Raw genomic sequence first — 25,092 nt, forward strand, 5'->3', positions numbered from 1 at the left:
ATGACCCACATTACGATATTTATAGCAATGCCACCTGTACAGTTTCATTCCAAAACAATACATCAGCAAACCCTTACACATTCATGGCCAGTTGAGCCAGCCGTTACCGTGGCTTTTGCTATTTGAGATCAATAGGATAAGAGCTAGGCACACTAAGACCACACGCACACACCCCCCCTGCTCCCAACATAACCACCCCACAAACACGCACGCATATGCATATACAGCTCACTTCTTTCATCATCCTCCTCAAACGACTAGCTTCTGTAATAAAATGATAGAAACCTTAAGAGATAATTGCCCTAGGGCCCATGGTACACATTTCCTGTTAAGGGAGGAAATCAATTTCCAAAACAAGATTTTTCTTGCTAGCTTTAATAAAAACATTTGAGAGAGCCAACCCTTACCCGATCTATTTCTTTCTGATTTACTCTCTGCATGTGAGGTGGCAAATCATCTTTAGTTGGATCCTGCAAAAGGAGCAATGTAAGAAACTATGAAGTAATCTGCAGCTCCCACTGCAGATATATCAAGAAAAATATCAATCTGTGTTAAGGGTCGAATTGTACAACACTGAAAGGAGACAACATACCAGCTCACCAATGAGCACCACATTCTCACCACGGATGATGTACAGTCCAAGAGGTAGATCACAGAAGAAATCCCCTACAATTATTCTCTCTACAGCACCTTCCAGGACAACATTTGCTGGGGGAGGGAAAGAACCAAGACAAAACACCCTATCAACAGTGAGCTAGGAGCACAAAGCAAACTTCTTCTATACAAGCCACAATGCCACATACCAAACTGGTCAAACGACCGAAGAATGCCTATGAGCTTGCGTCCATCCCGTAGTATGACAAGTAGCTTTTCTGGATAAGTAAAAGTAAATGCAGTCACTAAAAAGATGGTATGTTGACCAAGGTGACAGAACTGACATCATTAGTTAGCATCTTACAGTTCCGAATACCTTGACAGATCTTACAAGGCTCTAAAATTTTTATTAACTATTAGATTAAAAGAGGGGTTGACAGATCTTACAAGGCTCTAGCATTTTTTTTGACCTATTAGATTAAAAGAGAGGTTGACCATATATTGTTGGATTGTTAAAAGCTACAATTTTACAAAGAAAATGCTGAACACCCTAGAACTGAAGTGCTTTTACTAAGCTGAAAGAGGAGCTGTGAATATTGCAAGAAAAGATCCTCTCCAAATTGCTGAAATCTGCTGCAGTAGGAAGCCCTGGACTGATCTATGTTATTGCTGCTGTTCAGGATAAATCTATTGCTCTTCAAGACCATGTCTTCTCTCTCCAAGAGACTTGTAGAAATGGGAAGATAGAGAACCTATTTAAAGAGCTCCAAAAATAAGGCCTACTTGCGTTAGTTTACATTGGTTTGCATTAGCTTGCATTTCTGTGTTAATTGTATTCACATTTACATTAGCTACTATGACCCAGCATTGCGAATCTACTCCTTTCTATCCTCCGGCCGATGGCCACGCAGAAACCACCACCAGGATGTTGTGCGCTATACTCACAAAGACAGTGGAAGGCAGTAGAAACATTCAGAATCATAAGCTCATGACAGTGATCTAGGCTTACCGCACAACATAGTTACATATAAAGCGGCAACCAACAACACTCCATTTGATCTTGCTTTTGACACTTGACACTGTCATGCCAATGGAATACATAATACCTAATCTTTGGATTGGTGTTTGACCGGAAATTCACTATTTAAAGACTAGTTGCATTCAAAAAAGCTCAATGAAATGAGGTTTAGGGTTTTCCATGGAATGGTTCTGAAAAAACTACAATGCAATGTAAGACCAAGGCACTACGAGAGATGGTCGCAATCAAAAATAAAAAAAAGGGGAGAAAACTTTCAGCACTAGCGATCAAGGCTCTTGCTGAAGATATGCAAGGGGGAGAGAAGAGTCGGTCTGAAGCAGGGCTATCCAGTGATGAGGATCTCGACATCCTTTGCAGCCATGAAGAAGAGAACAGACGAGATAGAGGAAGCTCGCACAATCGAGAGAGGGAAAGTTCGCCTGATCATGAGCCGGTTAGGTCACACAGTCAAGAAGAGGTAAGTTCACCTGGTCATGGGAGAAAATCGCCTCTTCCTCTACCTGCAAACGTGCAGCGCAATCCGACAAAAGTGGGAAAGTTACCTGTCATGACTGGCCTAATGCCATCATCTCCAGTAATGGGTGAAGATATGCAAATGAAGGAATGGGCTGATGTCCAGGATGAGATGCCTTTGCTGGGGTCAAACAGGCCATTAATAAGGTGAATGGAGTTAATAAATCTTTTATGGAGTCTCTTGGACTTGATGCCATGGCTTGTCAAAGTATTGAGTGGGCTAAGAAGAGAATGTATCAATCTCTACAAGAAAAAGGCTTGTCAAAAGTTCAACACGTAGAGGGAAAGAGAGGAGAATCTTCTCCAAATTCAGTAGAAGACTCTGTTTCTTCTGAATTTGTGGACAAGCAAGTAGCACTCTTTGCCTCTTGTGGGTTAATGTTATACTATACAGGGAAGGTTCTTTCCAGACATGAGATTAAGGGCTGGCTGGAAAAGGAGACTCTACAAGCACCTGTGGTTAGAGAGATCTTCTATCTGAAAAAAGGGTACTACAATGTCCTTCTAGCTGTTCCCAAGGTGCTTGCCAAGGCCCCCCTGTTTTTTATGAAAAGCTTTATCCATGTTTTACCATGGGACCCATGCTTCAATGTGGATAATGGGCTCATTAATGCTTGTCCGGTCTGGGTGGAATTTGTGGACTTTCCACCTTGGCTATGGCCCTCTATCGGAGATTTTGCGAAAGCTCTTGGAAGACCCCTGTTTGTTCCCTCTAATCCATCCCTTGGAAAGGGCTCAAACAAGGTTTGCATTACTTGGGATACAGAGGTTCCCACCCCCTCATAAATGAATATAAACCTGGGTCAATATGGTAAGCTAAGAATTAGCTTACATTTTGGTTCATTTGCAGGGGCTTGTTTCCATTGTGGGAAATTTGGTCATTTTGCCAGGGACTGCATGAAAGCAAAAGAACAATTACAGGCTGGGCAAGTGCAGGCTTGGGCAAAGCAAGCACGTAACCCCAGAGCAAGGACAAATGAACAAGGAAAGGAAAAACTCTGAACAACATAAAACAGCACAATCTCCGACATTAGAGCAGACGTACTACAGGAGAAGAAAGACCTCTTTGCTTACTTCTGAGGTTCCATCATCCAGTAGGGATATTGGCAAGATAGGAGAACAGAAAGGCAAAGCAAAGATGTTGGATAAGTTTCAGCCCCACTTAGAGGAAATGGTCCAAGAGAGTCAAGAAGATAGATGGCATGAGATCTTCAACAGGGGAAGTATAAAAAACAGAACCGTCTCTGCCCCCCCTATCTATGTGAGGAATGCATTTGAAATCCTTGGTCAAGAGGTGTCGGATATGCAGGACATGCCCTCAAATATTGATGTTCAGATGTCAAGAAAGGTTCTGCATAGCATGGAGGTCCTAAGAGATTATGAGGGAAAGGAGAGAGTATTGGACTCTCAACCACAATAAAGTGTATGGGACTTTCAGGATGCTCTTGGAATGTTAAAGGATTGAATGACATAAGCGGGATGCATTTTGGGATCACATAAATGAATGGGGGCTGGATGCTTGTATGTTGCAGGAGCATAAACTCTATGGTAAGAAAGCTAAGAGAAAGCAGAGATTCAAGAGAATGAAGATTTTTTATGGGGGGTTGGAGTATGGTTACAGTGGGGTGATGACAATTGTACATAATTCATGGAACCCCACAATGATAGCTAACCATCCCTCGGGCAGAATCTTGGTTATTGAAGTGTCCAAGGGAGATGAACAATTCTGGCTGATTAATGTGTACGGAGCACACTCATCTAAAGAAAGAAAGGAGATGTGGGAATGGATTTGTGGTCTACAAAGCATGGATCATGGCTGGGGACTTTAACATGGTGGTTATACAGAGGGATCGGTTAGGGTCTAACAATGTACTTATGGGTTTGGAGAAAACCAAATGGGAAGAACTTATTATGCAAAAGAGGCTAGTGGATGCTTGGGAATTTGGGGATTGGAGTTCTACACCAGGACATGCATATTTCAGCTTGCAGTAAGTATATTTCTAGCTCTTCCAGGATTGACAAAGTTTATTTCAACAAGGATGCAGAATGGATCCCTCACACCTTTAAGGCATGGGTTGACCACGCAACCACTTCTTCTGATCACTTTCCCCTGAGGTGGGTTTGGGAGAGTAATAATTGCTGGGCTGAGGATAGATTGCCTTTTCATAAGAGGAAACTCATTGTAAATAATTCTCTCATCAGGGAAGATGCCTTTGTGGACGGAACTAGAGCTGCAATTGCAAGGTTGGAAGTAAGGGCTTATCATGATGCCCAGGCATGGGTTAAATTTATGGGAGAGATTCAATGCTTAATCAAAAAAGTGGGAAAGGATATGGCAGCAAAGAGGAGAAAAGAACAAGAAGAACTGCAAGAGGAATGGGATGCTTTGATTTTGATTAGACAGTCCAGACCCCTATCACAAGAAGAGTTGAGAGATTTTATCAAATGTAAAAGTATGTGGGAGGAGATAGAAAACAAGAGAGCTCAAAAAGGGAGATTATTGTCAAGAAAGCTGTACTTTGGTCAAGCTCAAACCCCTTCGAAATTCTTCTTCAAAGCTCTCAAAGAGAAGAGGGATAGAGAATACATCTCCAAGGCTAGAGATAGCAATGGTAAAATGATCTCAGACCCCAAGGAATTGAATGCGGCCTGGACCACATTCCTTGGGGATCCTCTAAGCCTGAAGGAGGATGAGTCCACGGAAAGATTCTTTGCTGAAAATTGGCTTCTGGACATTATCTGAAACTCGCGGCGGGTGCAGGAGGATGAGTCCACGGAAAGATTCTTTGCTGAAAATTGGCTTCTGGACATTATCTGAAACTCACGGCGGGTGCCCAGGGGACTAGGGCCTTTGACACACTTGTTGATACCATCAATGCATAATAAAACACTTAAACATGGCCACAGCCTTAACACATATCCGTCATCACTTTGCATAAAACATAAAAGTTGGACAAAACATCCACAAATGCTGAAAATGGAGCTTGCACATGTGACACCGCATAGAGGCCGGAATGGGCCGACCCCCCCCCTTGGAGTATTTTATTACCAAGGAGAATAATATCATGTACAAGCTTTGAGGGCCTTACTCTCCCCACGGGAGATGCCGGATTATCCATATACAAATGCCATAACACAGCCCAACACGAGGCAACCAAGCTGGAACATAGGCTGTAGAAATGCCGAGCCAACAATATAATCCATATACCTCCGTGTGGGTACTGATTCTTCATGCAATAGAAAGGGTACAGCAAGTACAACTCTCCATTCAGCCGGTACAGCAGGTACAATGGCTGGTACAGCAGGTACAATGGCTGGTACAGCCGGTACAATGGCTGGCACAGTAGGTACAGTGGCTGGTACAGCCAGTATGGTGGCTGGTACAGTAGGTACAACAAGTACAGAAGCTGGTACAGCCGGTACAATGGGTGGTACAGCAAGTACAGAAGCTGCTATAGCCAATACAAGGACTGGTACAACAGGTACAGTAGCTGGTACAGCCGGTACGATGGCTGGTACAACAAGTACAGAAGCTGGTACAGCCGGTACAATGGGTGGTACAGAAAGGACAGAAGCTTCAGTATTTCTTCGCGATGGAAGCCTCCAAAACAGTCCCCAACAGTCGGTATTCTTCATGGGCAGCCTTCAAGAGAGAGAGAAAGAGAGTAGCCATCATTAGGGCAGCCTGTAACGGTGGTAGAGGCTAGTGTGCAGCAAGAGAGCCTCCATTAATGAAGAGAGAGGGCTCCAATTTATAGATTTGGGCCTCCCATGAGCTAAAATGGCAAGAGAAGGCTACAATGACAAGTGGAGAGCCACACAATAGCTGAAGTGACAAGTGTGAGGCCACTTGTCTCACTTTGATCCATTTTCTTGCCACATGTCCCAATCTAAGAGATGGGTTCTCCCATAATCTTTAGCTCTAAAAATATCCCAACTAGTAGACATTCTGTCATAGGCACTTTGCCAACTCTTGGTATCTGCTCAATTCCAGATGTAATGACGCGAACACCCCTCCATAAATATCTTAGGGCCCTTTAAAGTTTGTTAAAGTTTCTAAGGGCCTCCCAAGATTTATGAACCTTAGAAACTTAACAAACTTGGTCCCCATTCATACTTGGGGCTGTCCACACATACTTCTTTTGTCCGGACACCCAAGTATGCATCTTTAAAAATTTATCTTACATTTATCTTGCTCACCAACCACCATGCTCACACTTATGCTGTTCCACATTCACAGGGTCATGACAAAAGGTCTACAAGTGAATGATGAACTACAGATGGTGATTCAATGCTTTGCTGATGACTCACTTCTCTTCTTGGATGCATCCAATGATAATGTTAGAAAGGCTTTGGCAATTGTACAAGTCTTTGCAGATGCTTCTGGCTCCAAATGTAACATTCACAAGTCAAGGTTAATCAGTTTAACCGAGGATGAATCCTTTGATGTAACCAGATGGGGATGCCAAGTTGTGAGCAAAGGCGAGATCTTTAGACATTTGGGATGCCCCATGGGAGTGGATGTTTCAGGTAAAGACATAGCGGACTGGCTTATGGACAGATTCATAGCCAAATTTAGAGATTGGGACAACGTATTTCTTCCCTTTCATTCAAGGGTAGTAATAGTAAACATGGTGTTGTTGGCATGCTTTCACTTCTTTACTCCTTGTATAGATTTTACAGCATGCCTCTGGAAAAGAGCTTTAAGCTATGCTAAAGCCTTTTTATGGAAGAATAAGCAAGGCAAGAGACCATGTTCCTTCTTGGCATGGCAGAAGGTGTGTAAACCCAAGAAGGATGGGGGAATTGGCATCCTAGACATGGAAACACATGCAATGGCGAGAATGCCAAAAATGTTAACCTCCTTTCTACAGCAGAGTCAACCTTAGGATGCTTGAAGAGCTTTCTCTGAATATGATTGTGAGTTGGCAAGGCAAATGGAGGGGACTCTCTTGGATTGATAAGATTTTTTCCCATGCTCCTCTTGTCTTTAAAAATATGCCCTTCGCTGAATTTCTGATTAAGAAATGGAAGAGGATCATTCCCCTCATTCAATGGCAGGGATCTCCCAGAATCACGGGAAATTCATTATTCATGTATAATGTTTGGTGGTCCCCCTTTTTTTTCCCCCCATTAGCCCTCATTGAGCCCAAAGTGAGCAAAAGACTCAACAACAAAGGGATAAACAGATTTGAGGATTTCTGGGATGGTCCTCTTCTGGGGTGGAGAGATGAGGATCAGCTATCTGTCATGTATGGTCTCTCAAGATTTGATAAGAATCATCTGCATGTAATTATTGGTAAGCTCAAGGTGCTAACTATCAATACTTCTAAGCTTACAGATAGGTGGATTAAAGATTGGGGGTGGACAGATGGACTTCCCCTTGATCGCCAAGTTTTATCAGATGTTAATGCAAGAGAAGAGAGATTTTAAACATTTCAATACAATATGGAAAGTAGCTTGGCCGAACAAATGTATAATGTTTGGTGGTCCCCTTTTTTTTCCCCCCCATTAGCCCTCATTGAGCCCAAAGTGAGCAAAAGACTCAACAACAAAGGGATAAACAGATTTGAGGATTTCTGGGATGGTCCTCTTGTGGGGTGGAGAGATGAGGATTAGCTATCTGTCATGTATGGTCTCTCAAGATTTGATAAGAATCATCTGCATGTAATTATTGGTAAGCTCAAGGCGCTAACTATCAATACTTCTAAGCTTACAGATAGGTGGATTAAAGATTGGGGGTGGACAGATGGACTTCCCCTTGATCGCCAAGTTTTATCAGATGTTAATGCAAGAGAAGAGAGATTTTAAACATTTCAATACAATATGGAAAGTAGCTTGGCCGAACAAATGTATAATGTTTGGTGGTCCCCTTTTTTTTCCCCCCCATTAGCCCTCATTGAGCCCAAAGTGAGCAAAAGACTCAACAACAAAGGGATAAACAGATTTGAGGATTTTTGGGATGGTCCTCTTGTGGGGTGGAGAGATGAGGATTAGCTATCTGTCATGTATGGTCTCTCAAGATTTGATAAGAATCATCTCCATGTAATTATTGGTAAGCTCAAGGCGCTAACTATCAATACTTCTAAGCTTACAGATAGGTGGATTAAAGATTGGGGATGGACAGATGGACTTCCCCTTGATCGGGAATCAACTGCCAAGTTTTATCAGATGTTAATGCAAGAGAAGAGAGATTTTAAACATTTGAATACAATATGGAAAGTAGCTTGGCCGGACAAATGCTGGGAATCCAGATGCAAAAGAATTTGGGGATCCAAACTGCCAACACATGCTCAAAATTTTTTGTGGAGAATCATGATTGGGGCTCTTCCGTTAGGCTGTAAGCTAATGATCAGAAATATGGCCTCAGGGATATGCCCAAGATGCAAAACAACCATCGAGGATTTCAAGCATGCCTTTTGGGATTGCCTGGCATTAAGATCTTTTTGGACACAGCTCTCTAAATGGGGGGGAACATTTTTGGGCTGCAATGTACATGATCCCATTGGGTTTTGGGTAAAAAGATTGGTCCAGCAGAGGAGAGCAATAGCCTTTTTGGATTTGCAAGATTTACATGCCTGTGGGAGATATGGTACGAGGAACACTCTGGTCTTTGCTAATGATGGCATGCAAAGTGTAGATCCTAAGAAAGTTATTTGTTTAGTGAAAGCTAAAATTGCTAGTCTGGTGAGTATAAACAGACCGGAGTTAGGTGCGATGAAACTACTCACTAAGAGGATTTTGGATTGAGCAGTTTCTGTGGGTAGTTCTTCTCTTGATTGTTTGAGAAGACTATCCCACAGTTTATATGTATTCTTTTCTTACTATTAATAAAAATACATCTTCACTATATAAAAAAAAACTACAATGTAAGCAGTGGTTTGATATCAACCTCGAGGACAAGGACACAAATGAAGGAGATTTAGTTCTCATGTATAGAGTGCAAATAGCAAACACAAGCTTAAATACACAGGACTTGGACATTTTTGTATCTCAGAAGTAACCGAAACCCTTGATGGAACGGAAACGGAAGGCCTCATTAATGGTAGCAAGCTGAAATGCTACTATGACTCTAGCTCAAGACATGCTTCCCTAGACCCATAAGAAGAAAGAAGAGAAGAAGTGCCACATGAGTGATGTGGCAGAAAGCAGAAAGACTTAAGTATATGACTAACGCTAAGCACATGAGAGATTATAGCTAATCAAAACTGAGCAGGACACAATAGAGAAGGAGAGAGAGTCCTAATCTATTGTAGCTTTCAAAACAAGCATGAATATTTACAATAATGATCTTGGATTTGGACTTAGATCTTACTTCTGCATACCAATTTACCAGTTGTTTATCTCTAACCCTGTTATGCCTGATGCCGACCACAATACGATCGATAAAGCAGATTCTAATAAGACTTATTCTGATAAGCATGTGCCACATGTCCTCCACTTGTGCATGCTCTAACGCACATGAGGGCGCTCAGTCTTGTTGCTTCACAGCTTTTGTGGTAATCTAGACACCTTGGTTGTTGTCTTGGTTGTCTCTAGCCCTTGGTCATGGCTTGAGAACCTCTATATCTGAATGCTCAAGAATGGGTATTTTGGATAACCTCACGACAGAGAGCAGCTAGCACTATCACTTGACCTGCCTTTATATAGGGAAGTGATAGCAAGTCATATCGAGGTCAGCTAGGGCTTTTATAACCCCAAAAAGTCATCAAAAAGACCTTTATTGTGTTCATATTGTGTCCAACTTGCATACCAACTATTGTTTCATGTGCTGGGTGCCTCCATGCATCTATTTGTCTATTACCAGTAATAAATGAGTGTGAACATAAGTAAGTTGGGCACCACGCATTCGGGCGAAGTTGGGCACCCTTCACTTATGAGCCAAGAGCCCCTTCTTTAGTCCGTTGGAGTGCCCAAGCACCAATGAAGCACATGTGGGCAAGATTGCAAATACATGTCAGACCCTTCCATGCATGGCCACCTACTCCACCCTCTCTCCAACCCCTCCTGGATTAGATGCCTTCAACCAAGAGCTATAGCCTGTACACACTTCTTCTACACATTCTACAGTCAGCCTGCACCCAACTGTTTTACAATTGTAAAGCCCTGCTCCTTGTTATACGACAGATGTACACGAACCAATCTTGCGTGTTGTCGACACTGACACCGGCACTTGTAGTGTCACCTGTAGTTGTTGTATGGCCTGCATATGCAACTGTATGCATAGTTGCCAGATGTTTTTAAAACGGGAAGTATTATACGAGTTTTATACTTTTAAAAACGTTTTTTATTTCTAGAGAAGTTTTTTAAATAAGTTTTTTATTCATTAAATTTTTAAAGCTGTAATTATGGCCTGTATCTATAGTTTTTAAGCCTACGATGTTGGAACCACAGATTTCATGTATAAAAGTTAACCTTGTGTATGAAAAGTAGATGAATCTGTAGTGTAAGTAGATGAATCATCTGAATCATCTGGATCTGCCTCCTCTATCTGTGCTGCAACACTCTGACTCGTGCTAGCTCGAGCACTAGATTTCGCCACTGGTGAATTGGTCGTGGCCTGAACTCGGGCTCTGACTCTCGAACGGCTCCGCGTGGTGCGAATTGGCTGCATAGCCTCCTCGTAGAGCATAGCATAAATGTCTCGCTCATCTGGTGGGATCTCTGGAATTTCCTTCATCTTGATGTCGATCAAGTCGACATTCACCTGGCGAGGCTCAATGGGATTGCCTTTCTTCTCAAGAAGACAAAGGTTGCAGTGGCAATACACTAAACGCTCCAGCTGAGCGGTAGATAATCTGTTCCTCTTCTTTGTGTGAAAGAGGGCCCAAGTACTCCAGTTTCTCTTACAAGGATCCGAGCTGCAGTGTATGCCGCCAGCTTTGGTCTTGGCTATTTCTACAGTTGAAATGGATATACCTCCAAGTTTCAAGGATTGTTATTCAAAGGATCATGATTTTGGAAATGCATTTGGAATTCTCAATTCTCAGAATGCAACTCCTTCGAATTAAAGATTTATGGAGCATATACATTAGTGGACGGTTTATTATATTATCAGGATTGTATTTGTGTACGTCATGATACTCATGTTCCAAGAGTCTTGGTGAAAGAACATCACGAGGTCACTTATGCTGCACACCCAGGCATCAACAAGACATATCGTCTTTTGATGGCTACATACTATTGGCCTCAAATGAAGCAAGATGTTCTTAGGTTTGTCACAGCATGTCTTTCATGCCAACGTATGAAAGCTAACAGACAACTTCTAGCTGTTTTTTAATCACTTCCAGTTCCTAATGAACGCTGGGACCATTGCCTAATTGTCTCGGCTGACATCACTTCACATACAAGACAAGGACCCGATGTTTTAATGAATCAATTAGGGTGACGGATCTTCGCAATGCGTGGCTCACTTAATGGGATTGGTTTCATAGACCAATTCATACTATTGCACACATCCTCCATCCTTTATGGAGAAATGATAAGCAATTCTTATGTGAGGAGTTGGAGATTGGCTAGAGGGAGTACATCGATGATTTGACTGTGGAGATGTGCAGCAGTTGAGGATACTAGAGCAAGAGCGCCTTCAGAATGGCACAGGAAAACACTTTGGATCCTCAACTGCTCGCCTATGAGAGTGCCAACTTGAGCCTGTGTCATGGTGGGAGAAATATGGCATTGGTGCTCCCCATCTGGTAGGAACTTTGTTGCTTGTAATCCTAAAGTGATCGAGTGTTAGTAAATTTTTCTCAACTTCTTGAATCTTCATTTATTATAGTAGCTTCTAAATTCTTCTAATTTTTGAATGGTAGAGAAGCGTTGCCATGAGAGTTCTCTCAGAGAGTTCTAGAATACTCAATTCCCCGCAGTTGAATATAAACCTTAAGCATTCTCCCTTGCAGTATGACACATGCATTGACAATAACCATGGCATTGATGTAATTTAAGATGACTTTCCTGTGATTTGTCTATGTAACAAAGCAACCTCTCTGTTGAAAAAAGTGCTTCAAAACATTTATTTCAACACGCCCTCCCCAATTTCTAAAAAATATCTTATCCTCACCAGAACTAAGAAACATTTTCTACTAGCCCATCCAGAATGCATACGTACATGTAAATGGGTATGTGTGTGCGCGCAGCATGTGCGTGTAAATATTCGCGTATATGTATGTATATTTAACTCACTGATGATGTTACTTGATGATACATCAAGCTTCTAGGTGGACCTAATTGATCTCAAACTTCAACAGCACAAGTCACTACAATGTCTAAAATTTCATGAACAAGTAGAAAAGCTGCAGGAAAATATTCAAACCTTTGCGAAAACAAACTGAAGTATAATTTGATGAAATTTATGTAAATCCATATCTGTATCATTTGAAAAAAATTCATGAGCACACGACCCTCCCCTCTCCTGCACACCCCACCACACACACACACACACACACACACACAAAGAAAAGGGATGTGAGCACTTACTGTCAAGATTGTCAGCAAGAGAGGTTCCGAAGAAGGGGTCGAGTCCGCTCCCAGACATCCCCTTAAAGGAAAACCTCTCAAATTGCGGTCAATATAGAGAGTGTCGATGTAAAAGCATGATTTAGTACCCACCTGAATTAGCCTCCAAAACGAGATTAATGTGGCGCTCGAACCTGCCTAAACCACTAATTTTCTGATTAATTGAACCAGCTTGCAGCCTTCAGTCTTCTAAAATTGTTGATTAACAAAAGCCCTAGACTTATCTTCCTACAAATCTCGGCTTCAATCCTCCGCCCTGAAGAGACCCAACGTGGGAAGAGCTCTTAGGAACGTAGAAAAGACTGCAGTCTTTCTTCATAGATTCACGTACTCGTCTTTTTCCAGCTTTAATGTGCCCCACATTTTTTAATCCATTTTCATAATTCAAACCATTTCAGGAGTCAACCACAGTGCAAACGATTGTGCAATGTGCATGTGTGTGTATGACACGTGTATGTGTGCATGTGTGCGTGCAAAGTTTGCTTTTTGATGGGCATCATTTTTGGGCATTTTGCCGCAAAATACAGCCACTTATTTTGAGCGACTTTCAAAAAATAAGGTGAATTGGTCAAAAAAAAAGGGCATTATTACTACTAAACCCGTCGTTTTGAAGGGTGAGCAAGCCCGTCAAAAATCATCCTTGTATGAATGTCTCACCTCCACATTAGCCCATGGTAAGGCCCCCCCTTTGCCCTCGTGGAATGCGGGTTCAAATTCAACCCCCCCTCTTGATATGCCCCACATTTATTAATCCATTTTCATAATCCAAAGTATTTCAAGAGTCAACCACAGTGCAAATGATTGTGCAACGTGCATGTGTGGCACATGACAGTGTGCAAGTGTCTAGGCTCCACAATAGCCCATGGCAAGGCCATTCTCTTGCCCTCCTGGGAAGAGGGTTCAAATCCCCCCCCCCTCTTTCCCCTCTCACTGTAGAAGGGGTAAGATAAATTGGGTGTGTGATGTACCTCCTCACTTTCTTGTTTTTAAACATCGTTAATGAGAAACAAATCCCTTTTTCAATCTTCTACATGTGTGAAAAGACACTATTACTATATCAAATGCTTGCATAATCACTTCCTAATTTGGTCAATAAGCAACCCAAATGTTCTTTTATCTTCCATTAGTTAATTAGTTGAAGTGATAAGGTTTTAATTTTTTTCGGAAGGTTTAAACTTGTGGAAAAAAACTAAAAAGAGCCTTTCTTTTTAGAAATATTTTTGGAAGGTTGAAACTTGTGGAAAAAACCTAAAAAGAGCCTTTCTTTTTAGAAATATTAGACAAGTGTTTTTTTGCATCTTCCTCTCGTATGCAACCCACTAGCAATTTTCTCTCATCAACAATTGTGCACGCATATGCAGAGTATGCACCACTAGTGAGGTGGAGGATGAGAAGCACTATTTGTTTGGATGCCCACTCTACTATGAGATCTCACGGAGATTTCATTGTCTCTAGTCATGCAGTATGAGGATCTTAGATGTTTAGGCATGTTTTTACAAGAGCTTCATTATCCACACAAAGAGCTCATGTGGTTACACAGCACTCCAAGAGACAGTGTTAGTGTAGCACTTCCCGCTACCCAGACCACCATCACAAATTTCTTTGGGTCAACAGTTATTGGACTATCGTGGCTCGATTCGTTCTAAGAGCTAGACGCCTCAAATAGCACAGAGACCTCATCCCTTCACACCCGATAACTACATATCTAGGATCTCCTTTAACAATAGTTCACAAAGGACATCCAAAGTCACCCTAAGAAAATATGTAGGAAAAAGTTATATCAAATGAGTTAATTTGATCTAGGACCCAAAACAAGTCGAATTAGGATGTATAAAGAGATTGGAGTCATGCCACAATCCTCAAATGCCCACATTGCCCTTAACAAAGTCAAGTGATTGACTCCCTTTAAGGAGAGAGAGATATGATTCTAACTCAAGGAGAAAGAGATCTGATTTAAACCCAAAGAGAAAGAGATATGATTCTAACAAAATCTAGAGAAAGAGATATGATTCTAACCCAATCTAGAGAAAGAGATGTGATTTTAACCTAGGGAGAAAGAGATATAGTTCTAACCCAAGGAAAAAATAAGTAGTTGCTAGAGAGGGATGCAAAGGAATGAGAGAAAGCTACAATAGAAGAGAAGGAACCAACAACTCTAAGTATGAATTCAAGGAGGAAGTAAGTCTCAAAAAAAAAGATTCTACAATAAGATGGCCTTTTTCATCCCATTTTCAACTTCATGAGCTTTCTTACACTCTTCCTTGGTTGGTGCTTTTCAGTAGTCTTCTTGTGCTTTGCTCTCTTGAGAAGGTCATTGCCAAGGAAAATAAAAAAGATAATTGTATGAGCATTTGGCATTTTCTGTCTAACCCAATCTGGGTAGCAACAAACTGTGGCATGAGAGATATGGGCATCTCACTATGTTGACTCTTTTAAAAATGTAGAGAGGTGAGCTAATTGAGTGTTTGCCACTAATTTTTGACAATTTGGATGTATGTGAAGCTTGCATGATGTGTAAGTAAGACCAAAAAACCTTTTTACAAGAGGCTAGTTTTAGGGGCAAAACTCCTCTTCAACTTGTACATGCTAGTCCAAGTGGAAAGATGAATAGTGTTGTGACTTGGAGGTTCTTCCTATTTTTTCATTTTGTGATTGATGATTTGGGTATAAATCCTTAAGGAAAAGTCTCACGATGTTAGAAAGTTTATAAGAAATGGGAATAGTTGAAACTCGGGCCACGAACCAAATTGAACAAATTCAAGATCAAGGATGATAATTCATGCGTGTTGAGTTCTCAACATAAAAAGAGGAATATGCATTAAATGGCATCTCAGTACCACTTATGGTGATGAGGTCTTTTTCCAAGGAAAGAGGCATTAAGCTAATACTCTAGAACAAAAAGGTGTTGCAAAAGCTCAAGAACCATGCTATTATCAAAATGGAAAAAATATTCCTAAATCCTTTTGGATTGAGACTGTTAATACTATTGTTTACATTCTTAACAAGTGTAACAAAAGTTGTGAAAAGGATACTTCCACTACACGCTTACTCGGGTAAGAAACCTTGAGCTACACACTTAAAGAGTTTTTGTGTGTGAATGTTATGTAAATGTTCTAGATGCTCATGAAAACAAATTAGATGCCAAATTCTTAAAATCATTCTAGAAATACCTCTTCTTGGGTTATAGGGATATTAGCTCTATGACTCTTTGGAGAAAAGATCATTGTTGTAATCCCTCTCCTAGTGCAATGGACACAATGCTCACCTTAACTTATCGTGGGGAACTTGTCGGTGTCCAAGCTCATATCTCGATAGACTCCAAACCTTGCTGGTAGTAGCTAGCACCACTCTCTTGCCTCCTCAAGCTTAACTTGTCGTGGGGAACTTGCCAGTGTCCAAGCTTGTATCTCGATAGACTCAAAGCTTTGTTAGTGGTAGGTAGCACCACTCTGTTGCCTCCTTCTCAATCTGTCACCATGAGGTTTCCATTCTCCATAATACAAGGACATTCACTCCTCTCTACTCTCACACTTAAGAATAGAAGCATGAAAGGAACATACACCAAGAATAGAAGCATGAAAGGAACATACACCAAGAATGTAGCTTTCTCTCCTCTCAACTCTCTCTCTCTCACACACCATAGACAAGCAAGAGAGCAAGGAGATAAGACTAGATTCAATTGGCACAAAGGGGGATTGTCTCTTGCATTATAAGAATAATATTATTTATACAACTAGTCCTTATTCACACTCGGGCACCCAACACTTAATGAAAGATGAACTAAATGCTTACAAATTACATAGTTTTGTGGCATAGCCAACTGTTCTCATAATTACAACGTTTAGAGTGCCGTTTCATGACATTTATTATACTATCTCTTGTATGTAATGGAGAGATGCTAAGTTAATCCCAAAATGGGGTTAACATCCCCCTACCTAATCCAAATTTTGTCCTAAGAATCTACTGCTACCATAGAGCTTGCTAGCCCAGGTATTCTTTGTAGCGGCTTTTTCTTGTCTAGAGGACATGCAATGGACATGCGATAGAGGACATGCAATCTGCGGTGTAGGAAGTACAAGGATCTCCACAAGTTGGTGTCAATCATGTCTTCAAGGGTTGTATGCATGTAAGAAGAAAGGCAATGGAGGCAATGATAATAATACATAATTTCATTGTTGGAGATCCCTTTGTTTAAATCAAATGGTATACCTTCATCATCCTAAATATCTATAAGAAGGATGATAATCTTGAAAAACATGACCATGTCGACAATGGCGAGATTTGGAATTGTTTGCCACGTATTGATAGTGGTAAGAATAAATTGGCATTGTTGATTCAGTGAATCAAAAGATCTATACTTGAATTATGGAAAATTATAAATAAAATGTGAGTCACGTGCATGCCTTTCGTGGAACTCCATGGCTGTGAATCTTCATTTGATGAGCATGTATAGGGGGTCCACATGTACATGCCATGGAGATGTAGATGTTTGCATATTCTTTGATGTTGCGAGGAAAAGCAATCTCCAAGCAGGCTAGATACCAAGGTTTGAAATTGCAACTTGGCCATTAGCATCCATTTATATGTCTTCATAACCCCCCCCCCCCCTCGGTGACTCGACAGTATGCTTGTGCCTCCACCACTTGTATGTTTGGGTGATCATGAATGTGACTAGCTGTATTTCAAGCAAGCCCGCCAGCCCACGGGTTGGCTAGCCTTAAGCCTCTTGCGCCATTGGACTACAAGGTCTCTTACTACTCCATGTGTCCTAGTTCTCTGTTTTCTAGCCTTTCGTCCACTAAAGGGTATAGGACATTGGAGGGCTACATCCCCATTATATAAGCTTTATTGTGTAGGGGAGTGGTTGGGTCAAACGAGGTTTTATGTATAAGAGCTTACCTCATTAAATGAGGTTTTAAAAAAGGATTCCCACCCATTATAATATTTCGGGGCTAGGAGATCCAAGATGGGGTCGATCGGAGGACCCGCCGTGTTGTAGTTGCGTGTGGCCTAAGATCAGCCACAACCTATGGATGGTTGTGTAGTGGTTCCTCAGGGGTAAGAGTATTAGTGGAGAGATCGAAAGAAGAGTCAGGAAAAAATATCTCGGTTAGTGGAGGGTTAGTGTCATCCTTATTTTTATTTTCATAAAGAGTAGATAAGTAAGAAATTATAGAACTAAACACCAAGTAGGTGTTGTTCTCTACATCATCCCTTTTGGTCACTATCCCCATCATAGTAAGGCGGCGGTGGTTTCTTGGTGATAAAGAAAACATTTAAAGTAAGTAAAACTTCTTCCTCAAGAATTTAGGATATTCTATGTGCACCGAGTCAAAGGCATATACTCATGTTGTTAATAAAGATTGTAGGTATGCACAAATAATATCAAAAAAGGCGTAGAATTCCATAAGGATGATAAAGTTTGATGTATATGTAAGAGAAGGTGTTGGTGGGTGTCCCAAGCTTCTACCCAGGCATGTGTGAGCATCCAAGTTAAGCTTTCCTAGAGTTTAGGAAGGAGAGCTACAAAAGAGGTGGGCATAGATGGTTTCAATAATTCAATGGGCTCATCCCCCTCACTAAAGTTAGTAGAATTAATTAGTACCTTGCAGCACCATGATAAAAAAATTTAGCACTATAGGGTATATGTACATGGCTTGAGCCTCATTAAGTTCGAGAGCCCCCGTAAATATATCCATAATAGGGTGGAGGGTGTATATGTACATGGATTGAGCCTCATTAAGTTTGAGAGCCTCCGTAAATATAGCCACAATAATGGTGGCGTCAACATATTGTGCAATGTTTTGTTGAATTAGTGCTAAGTCCCCCTGGGTTAGTTTCTCACTCAAGTTAATATTGTATTGGCATAAAAAGAGTGTTAGTGAAGCAAAAAATAGGGAGAAAGTTTGGTAAGGGGCCCAAGTAATCAATGGAAGGTCAACTAATGGGGTTGCCCACAAGCTTACTATAGGTGTCTTCTTCTTCTAATGCGGCGGGTTCTACTTGCCATCTCACAACTATTGGTGAAGGCCAGTGAGGCAAGCCTCTTGATCTTGTAAATCCTAGGCAATCTGTAACTCCCTTTGGTGGGCGAGCTTCTTGGAGCTAGAGATTTTGAAGGACTAGGTCATCCTTCTTTGTTTGCAGCACACCCAATCTTTGTAATCATGCTGCACTGCATGGGTATCCATCATTTGCTCATTAAGATGAGCGATGACTTGTTGGTGGATAGAAAACATAGTTACCTTTTTGGTTTGGAGATCCCTAGTGTTGCCTTTAGGTCCTTGACCTAGATTTCGTAGCTAATGCAGTTGATTTCATAGATGTCTTTGGCCTATTCCAGCTGCCCTTGTTACACCTCCATGTGTGCCTTTAACCCTCCTTTAGTGTCTAGTAACTCTTTGTCCTTTTCTTCCAAATGGTGCTCCAGGGCTCGGCGATCATCAATTACATTAGGGAGCTTAGCCTGTCAATCCAATACTCAATTATTTGCCTTGGCCTGTAGGTTAGCTACTTCGGCTCTATGCTTCTCCTCGATGCCCTCCATTTGAATTTTCAACTATGTGTTGTGGGACTTTTCTTCCATGGCTTCTTTTCTTTGGGATTCAAGCTGATGGAGAGCTCTTGTACACCTATTGAGATAAATATGTTGTGTTGGCCTTAAGAATTTCTTTTTCCTTCTCCTTTTTATCCTTTATGGGCTGATCCATCTCAGCCACCCACCACACACTTGCATGTTTTTTCAATATGCGATGAGGCTTGTACGTGAAAGTTACACTCCATCATTTGGGCAAAGAGGATATTTAAGTTGGGACATGTAGGAATCCATCTTGTTGTCATGTCATTCCCCTTGCTTCAGGTACTCCTCTACAAGATTGTACTTTGGGTGTAAGTAGTGTAAGAGGCCCTTATCCATCTCATGCAGAGTGGCTTGTAGGGCTCTTCGTTGCTCTAGGAGGCCTCTATTTTTTGTTTCTTGGCAATAGCATCCACATTCTCTCTAGAGTTGATGGGGATGGCCTCTCTTGCATGGTTTTTGGATGAGGAGGGTTGGAGGGACACGCATGTTTGGAATCATGCAATGAGGTCCTCTAGCTTGAACGGGTCCGCTAAAACCCAAGGTGGAACAAACAGAATGTGATGGTGAGGTAGAGATAATTTGGGTGGTTGGCTTTGGCTAAAGTTGGCTCTTGGGGTGGCATGCTCAGCCCTGTGACATCGTACACTTCAAGGATAGTTGGTTCTTGTGTGGGGCTAGAGAAGATGGTGGTGGTAGGCTCGAGGCATCTGCTTTGCCAGGGTGCTTTCGTAGCCTTTAACATAAGTTGAGGTGGTCAGGGAAATAGAGAGATGCTAGTAAGGCATACTTTTCACCCTTTTCTTTTGGGTTTCTCTAGAGAGTATACACCAATTAATCTTGATTTGAAGTTTATTTCACATTAAGGCATTCTATGTTCATCTATTGGTGGTAAGGTAAAACTTTGATTTTTTGGTGATTTGCATGAAATTAGAGCCCGAGAGGCTTAGATTTCATTGCTTTGATCCAAGAATTAGATTAGCAATTATGATTAAGAGTGGAATACACTCCGAAAACCAAAAACATAAGCATTGAGCTCCATTAGGTTGAATTAGAGTGAAGTTATCAATTTTTGTTTATACATTATATATTTTTTCATAATTTATTCATGAATTGTGAAATTGGTAGAGTAGAATCATGCTAAATCATTAAAAAATAAAAAAACACTTAATTATAACCGATAATTAGGATTATGAAGTAGAAGTATGCAGGAGAGGATGTGACCGTTCTGTGTGGTCGCCATAGCCCTTTCTTCGTCTGCTCAACTCACTGCATGCCCCAGTGCTCTGCACCAAACCTATTCTCGCCACTCTCTGCGCGCTTCAGTCGTGAGGGTCTCGCCACGTTGCCCCTCTGGGGCTTCCGCCAGTATGGCAGGAAGCTCCAGCTCTGCTATGAGTCCTCTCCTCAAAGACCCAACCCCTGCTGCTTTTGTGTACAAGGGAATGGACCATCAGCTATACAACCATTACCACCTCCTATGCTGCAGTCCTCGACTCCGGCTTTGGCAAAGAAGCTGAACATCTGCAGCCCGGGAGGAGTACCTTGATGGGAGCCGCTCTCAACCTTCAACCGCCTCTCTTCCACCCCCATAGAGGATTTGTCCCACCCCAGTTGGACCAGTACTTCAGTTCAGGTATGGTTCCTCCCTCCTTTTCTGCTGATTTCATGAGGAATCCCCTACATGTAGGGCCTGACCACCCAAGACCCTATTACCCTCAGGAGTATAATATGTTTTCAGGTTCTGAGTCTGAGATTAGACCTTTCTTGCATGGATTCTCCTGCCCTTTGCCTAGCTCTGTTACAGGATTCTCTACAGGTCTGCCCTACCTTGGAGTATCGTCTGGTAATAATCTAGTTGGCTTTAGTGGGGGGGCTAAACAGCCTCAACAAAATACTATTAGGGTTAACTCTAACCCTATTTTCTCTGAGAGTTTTCAGCCGACCCCTACTAATACTGAGCAACCTAAAAATCCTGGTCCTGTCTCTGACCACATTGTGTGTAACACTCAGGAGCTTCATTCGTGGTGTGCTAATCTTGAGAGCAAGACTTTGGTTGGTACTTGTCATGGGCCCAGACCTCCCATGGACACCTGTAAAGCCTAGATGAGACAAAATTGGGGGCCTAGAAATATTAAGATTCCCTATGTCCAGTATCTCCCCAACAGTCATTATCTGTTCTTTTTTGAAAGCCTTGAGCATGCCCTAGACATCTTAGCCCAGGGTACTTGGCTGATTAGGAACACTCCTCTAGTCTTTACTAAATGGAACAGACGATTTGATCCCAAGCAAAAGACACATATTACCCCTGTCTGGGTTGACCTTCCTGACCTTCCGCTCTGCTTTTACCCATGGATTAAAGTGATGGGTAATAAACTAGGGAAGGTTATTGGGCAAAGGCCCCAACCAGAGATTAACCCTAAATGGGACCCTCAGATCCTGATTGAAGTGGACATCTCCCAAGAGCTCAAGTATAGCATAGATATTCATGACCAGGAAGGTTGTGTCATACACACACAAGCTATTATATACAAGAATCTCCCTAATGCTTGTTTTAAATGCCACAAACAAGGGCACTTAATAAAGGATTGCCCAGACAATATCAAGGTGAAGGGAGCTGAAACTGACACAGAGGGCTTCACTGCTTTGGGAAAAAAGAATAATTTTAAACCTAAGATTGCTAAAACTAGTAACAGAAACATTAATAAGTTTGCTCCTTTGCTTGTTGATGTTGAGGGTCACCTTCTTGGTGGGTCTGATGAAGTTCTGCCCAACTTTGTCCCTGATAAAGAGCAGGTTACCCCTCCGAGTCTTGAGGAAGATAAGGCTAGGGTGGATAATCCAGGCAACTCTTCCCATAATGTCCCCACCTCTGAGGAAGACTCTGATGAGGAGTTTATAGATTCCTCCCTTCCCATAGATAAGGAATTTGAGATGGAAATTAATGAGGTTGACTCTCAAGACACCCTTATTGGTTCTCTTGAAACTTCCCCTCAAAAAACCAAAGCTGGCCCTATCTCTAGTTCCTCCCCTAAGGTCCCTAAATACAAAAGGAAAAAAGAAAAAACCAATGATGTTAACAGAGCTTCTGTTGTCCTCAGTAAACCCCCCAAAAACTCCAGAAAATGATGAGTGCTCATAATCTGAAAGGATGTACCTATAATTGCAAGGGGTTAACTGATCCAGTTAAAGCTAAGGCTATCCAAATTTGGATTAATGACTGTAAGCTCAGCTTTGATTTTATGTGTGTGTTAATGAAGTTAAGTGTACTGATTTTCTTTTCCAAACTAATTTGGCCAGAGTTGGTAAAAACTTTACTTGGCTTACCTCTACTCATCCTAATGGTAGAGGGGGACTGGCTCGTGGTATCAATGATTCCCTTTCTAAAGAGATGACACAGTATACTAGTAACCAAAGCTGGGTGAGTGCCCAAATTGGGGGCCCTTTCAAGCTAACGCTCATTGCTGTGTATGCCCCCTGTGATGTTAATCTAAGAATGCAGGTGTGGTTTGAGCTGCTCCAAATCACAGGTAATGTCATTCTATTTGGGGATTTCAATATGGTGACTTCTCTTAGAGATAGATGGAAGAAGAAAGGGAAAATTCTTTGTGACAGGGAAAAAAATCTTTGGGAAAAGCTGGTCAGTCACTTCAACCTTCAGGATGTGTCAGGTGAGTCTGGTTTCACTTGGGATAATGCTCAGAAAAAGGAGCATTTCAGGTCAGCCAGACTGGACAGGTACTATGTTTCTACTCCTATTCTTAATGACTTCTGTAATATCCAGTGTAGAGCTGTTGGCTCCATTTGTGTCTCTGATCATAAACCAGTCCTTCTAGAGGCCAACAACCAGGTGAATCAAAAGAAAAGTGGTTGGTTTCATGCAGATGCTACTCTCTTTTCCTCAAAGGTTGTCTCTAAACTTATTAAAGATCACTTTGACTCTGCTTTTGATCTGTATGTTTCTCCTGCTAAAGCCTGGATGCATGCTGTTAAGCTTACTCAGAAAACTTTGAGCATCTACAAGAGTAAGGCTACTCAGATACATAAGAATAGGAGACAGACCATTTCTGACAGAATCCAGCAACTAGAAATGCATTGCAGTCCTACCTCCTCCCATATCGATGAGCTTAATGGTCTCAGGGATGTAATGAGGCAAGAAGAGATGAAAGAGGCTGAAAGAGCGCTTGTTTTTACTAGACAGGTCTGGGCAGGGAAATTTGATAAACCCAATAAACATATGTTTAATCTGCTTAAAAAAAAGAAAATTCAAGATCTTGTGCCTCCCTTGCAGGATTCAAGTGGGCAAATTCTCCACTCCCAGGAGGATAACCTTAACTTGCTAATTTTTATGCTAAAATTTTTTCTGAGATGCCCATCAGGTCAGAGGGGACCACTAATGCTAGAGCTAATATAGCTATGTGCTAGAAAAAGACTGTCACCCCTTTCATGAAGTCTCAGCTTGAGGCCCCTCTGACCGAAGATGAGGTGAAAGAAAGTATAGAGCATATGGCTAAAGGTAAAACTCCTGGGATGGATGGTTTGCCCAATGAATTCTTTCAGGCGTATAAGGAATGGATTGCTCCCTATCTTTTGAAAGTTTGGTTTGAGACTCTTAGCTATGGTGCCCTCCCTATCTCTGTTAACACTGGGGTCATTAAGCACATTCATAAAAGGGGGAGAAAGGACTTGCTTGACAACTGGAGATCCATTACCTGTCTTACCTCTACCTATAAGGTTTTTGCCCTTACCCTTGCTAGGAGGCTCAGCTCTTTAATGGATGATATCATTCTACAGGAGCAAAAAGGCTTTATTAAGGGCAGATATATCCTTGATGCCATTATCAACATTTGGGAAGGGTGCGAGTTTGCCCAAGACATTGGGCTTGATTTTCTTTTCTTCAAAATTGATTTTGATAAAGCATATGATAGAGTTGAATGGGACTTTGTTCTACAATCCTTGTCTGACATTGGCTTTGGGAAAATTTTTATTAAATATGTTCATGTGCTACTTGGTAATGCTAAAGCTATTGTCTCTCTTAATGGATCTCTTACAGAGCCTATCACTCTTAGGAGATCTATTAGGCAGGGCTGCCCCATTGCTCCTCTTTTGTTTGTTATTGTGGCTGATGCTTTAGGTTGGCTGGTCAAGGATTCTCTTGATAAAGGTGAGATCAAAGGTATTCCTGTCCCTGGTTTTGATCATGATCTATGTCTGCAACAATTTGCTGATGACTCTAATTCCTTTATTGCCAATGATGACTTAAGTGTTAAAAATTTTTGGAACTGCCTTGACATCTTCTGTGAAGCCAGTGGTTCTATTATTAATCACTCCAAGACTGGAGTATGGGCCTCTAAAGGTAACATTCCTGACTCTATCTCTAATGCTGGTTGTACCCAAGTCCTCTTTGGGACCATTTTCAGGTTACTAGGGATTCCTATGGGTTTTGGCTGCTCCATCAAGAGTAGATGGTCCTGGGTTATGGAAAAAGTCAAAGCCAAGTTCAAGCATTGGAATGATTATAACTCTACCCTAGCCTCTAGACTCTTTGTTTTGAACCACTATATCCTTCCTACTGTCATATACTTCCTTGCTTGTTGGAGGCCTCCTGAGACACACCTTAGAGAGCTTGACAGGCTCACTGCTGACTTTCTTTGGGGTAACAGTGCCACCAATAATAAAATCCATAAGGTGGCATTAGAGAAGTGTACCCTGCCTAAAGATCAAGGAGGTCTTGGGCTTCTGGACATCAGAACCATGGCTGATAAACTGGCTTGCAAATGGATAGTTAGAAGTGTCTCCACCAGAGACTTCTGGACTTTTTTCATTCACAGAAACTGTGGGCGGTTTTATC

At 41.6% G+C, this 25,092-nt stretch overlaps 1 protein-coding gene across 2 annotated transcripts in view; it reads right to left on the minus strand.

Annotated features, from left to right (window-relative positions):
• Window positions 1-12,998, minus strand: part of LOC147634956 (sm-like protein LSM1A) — a 29,608-nt gene extending 16,610 nt beyond the window's left edge. The window contains exons 1-4 of one of the 2 annotated variants that reach the window (XM_086803435.1): window positions 12,626-12,998; window positions 804-872; window positions 593-708; window positions 408-470 (exon numbers count right to left, since the gene is read on the minus strand). In XM_086803435.1, the coding sequence (XP_086659561.1) occupies window positions 408-470; window positions 593-708; window positions 804-872; window positions 12,626-12,683 (306 nt within the window). In that variant the 5' untranslated portion in view covers window positions 12,684-12,998. Of the gene's footprint in view, window positions 1-407; window positions 471-592; window positions 709-803; window positions 873-10,561; window positions 11,009-12,625 lie in introns of those variants that run through there. The other variant, XM_086803434.1, reaches the window with a different exon arrangement.
• Between the last annotated feature and the right edge of the window lie 12,094 nt (window positions 12,999-25,092).

The sequence above is a fragment of the Cibotium barometz genome, chromosome 10 (genome assembly GCF_041138505.1).
Source record: "Cibotium barometz isolate CiBa-2024 chromosome 10, ASM4113850v1, whole genome shotgun sequence".
Taxonomy (NCBI): Eukaryota; Viridiplantae; Streptophyta; class Polypodiopsida; order Cyatheales; family Cibotiaceae; genus Cibotium; species Cibotium barometz.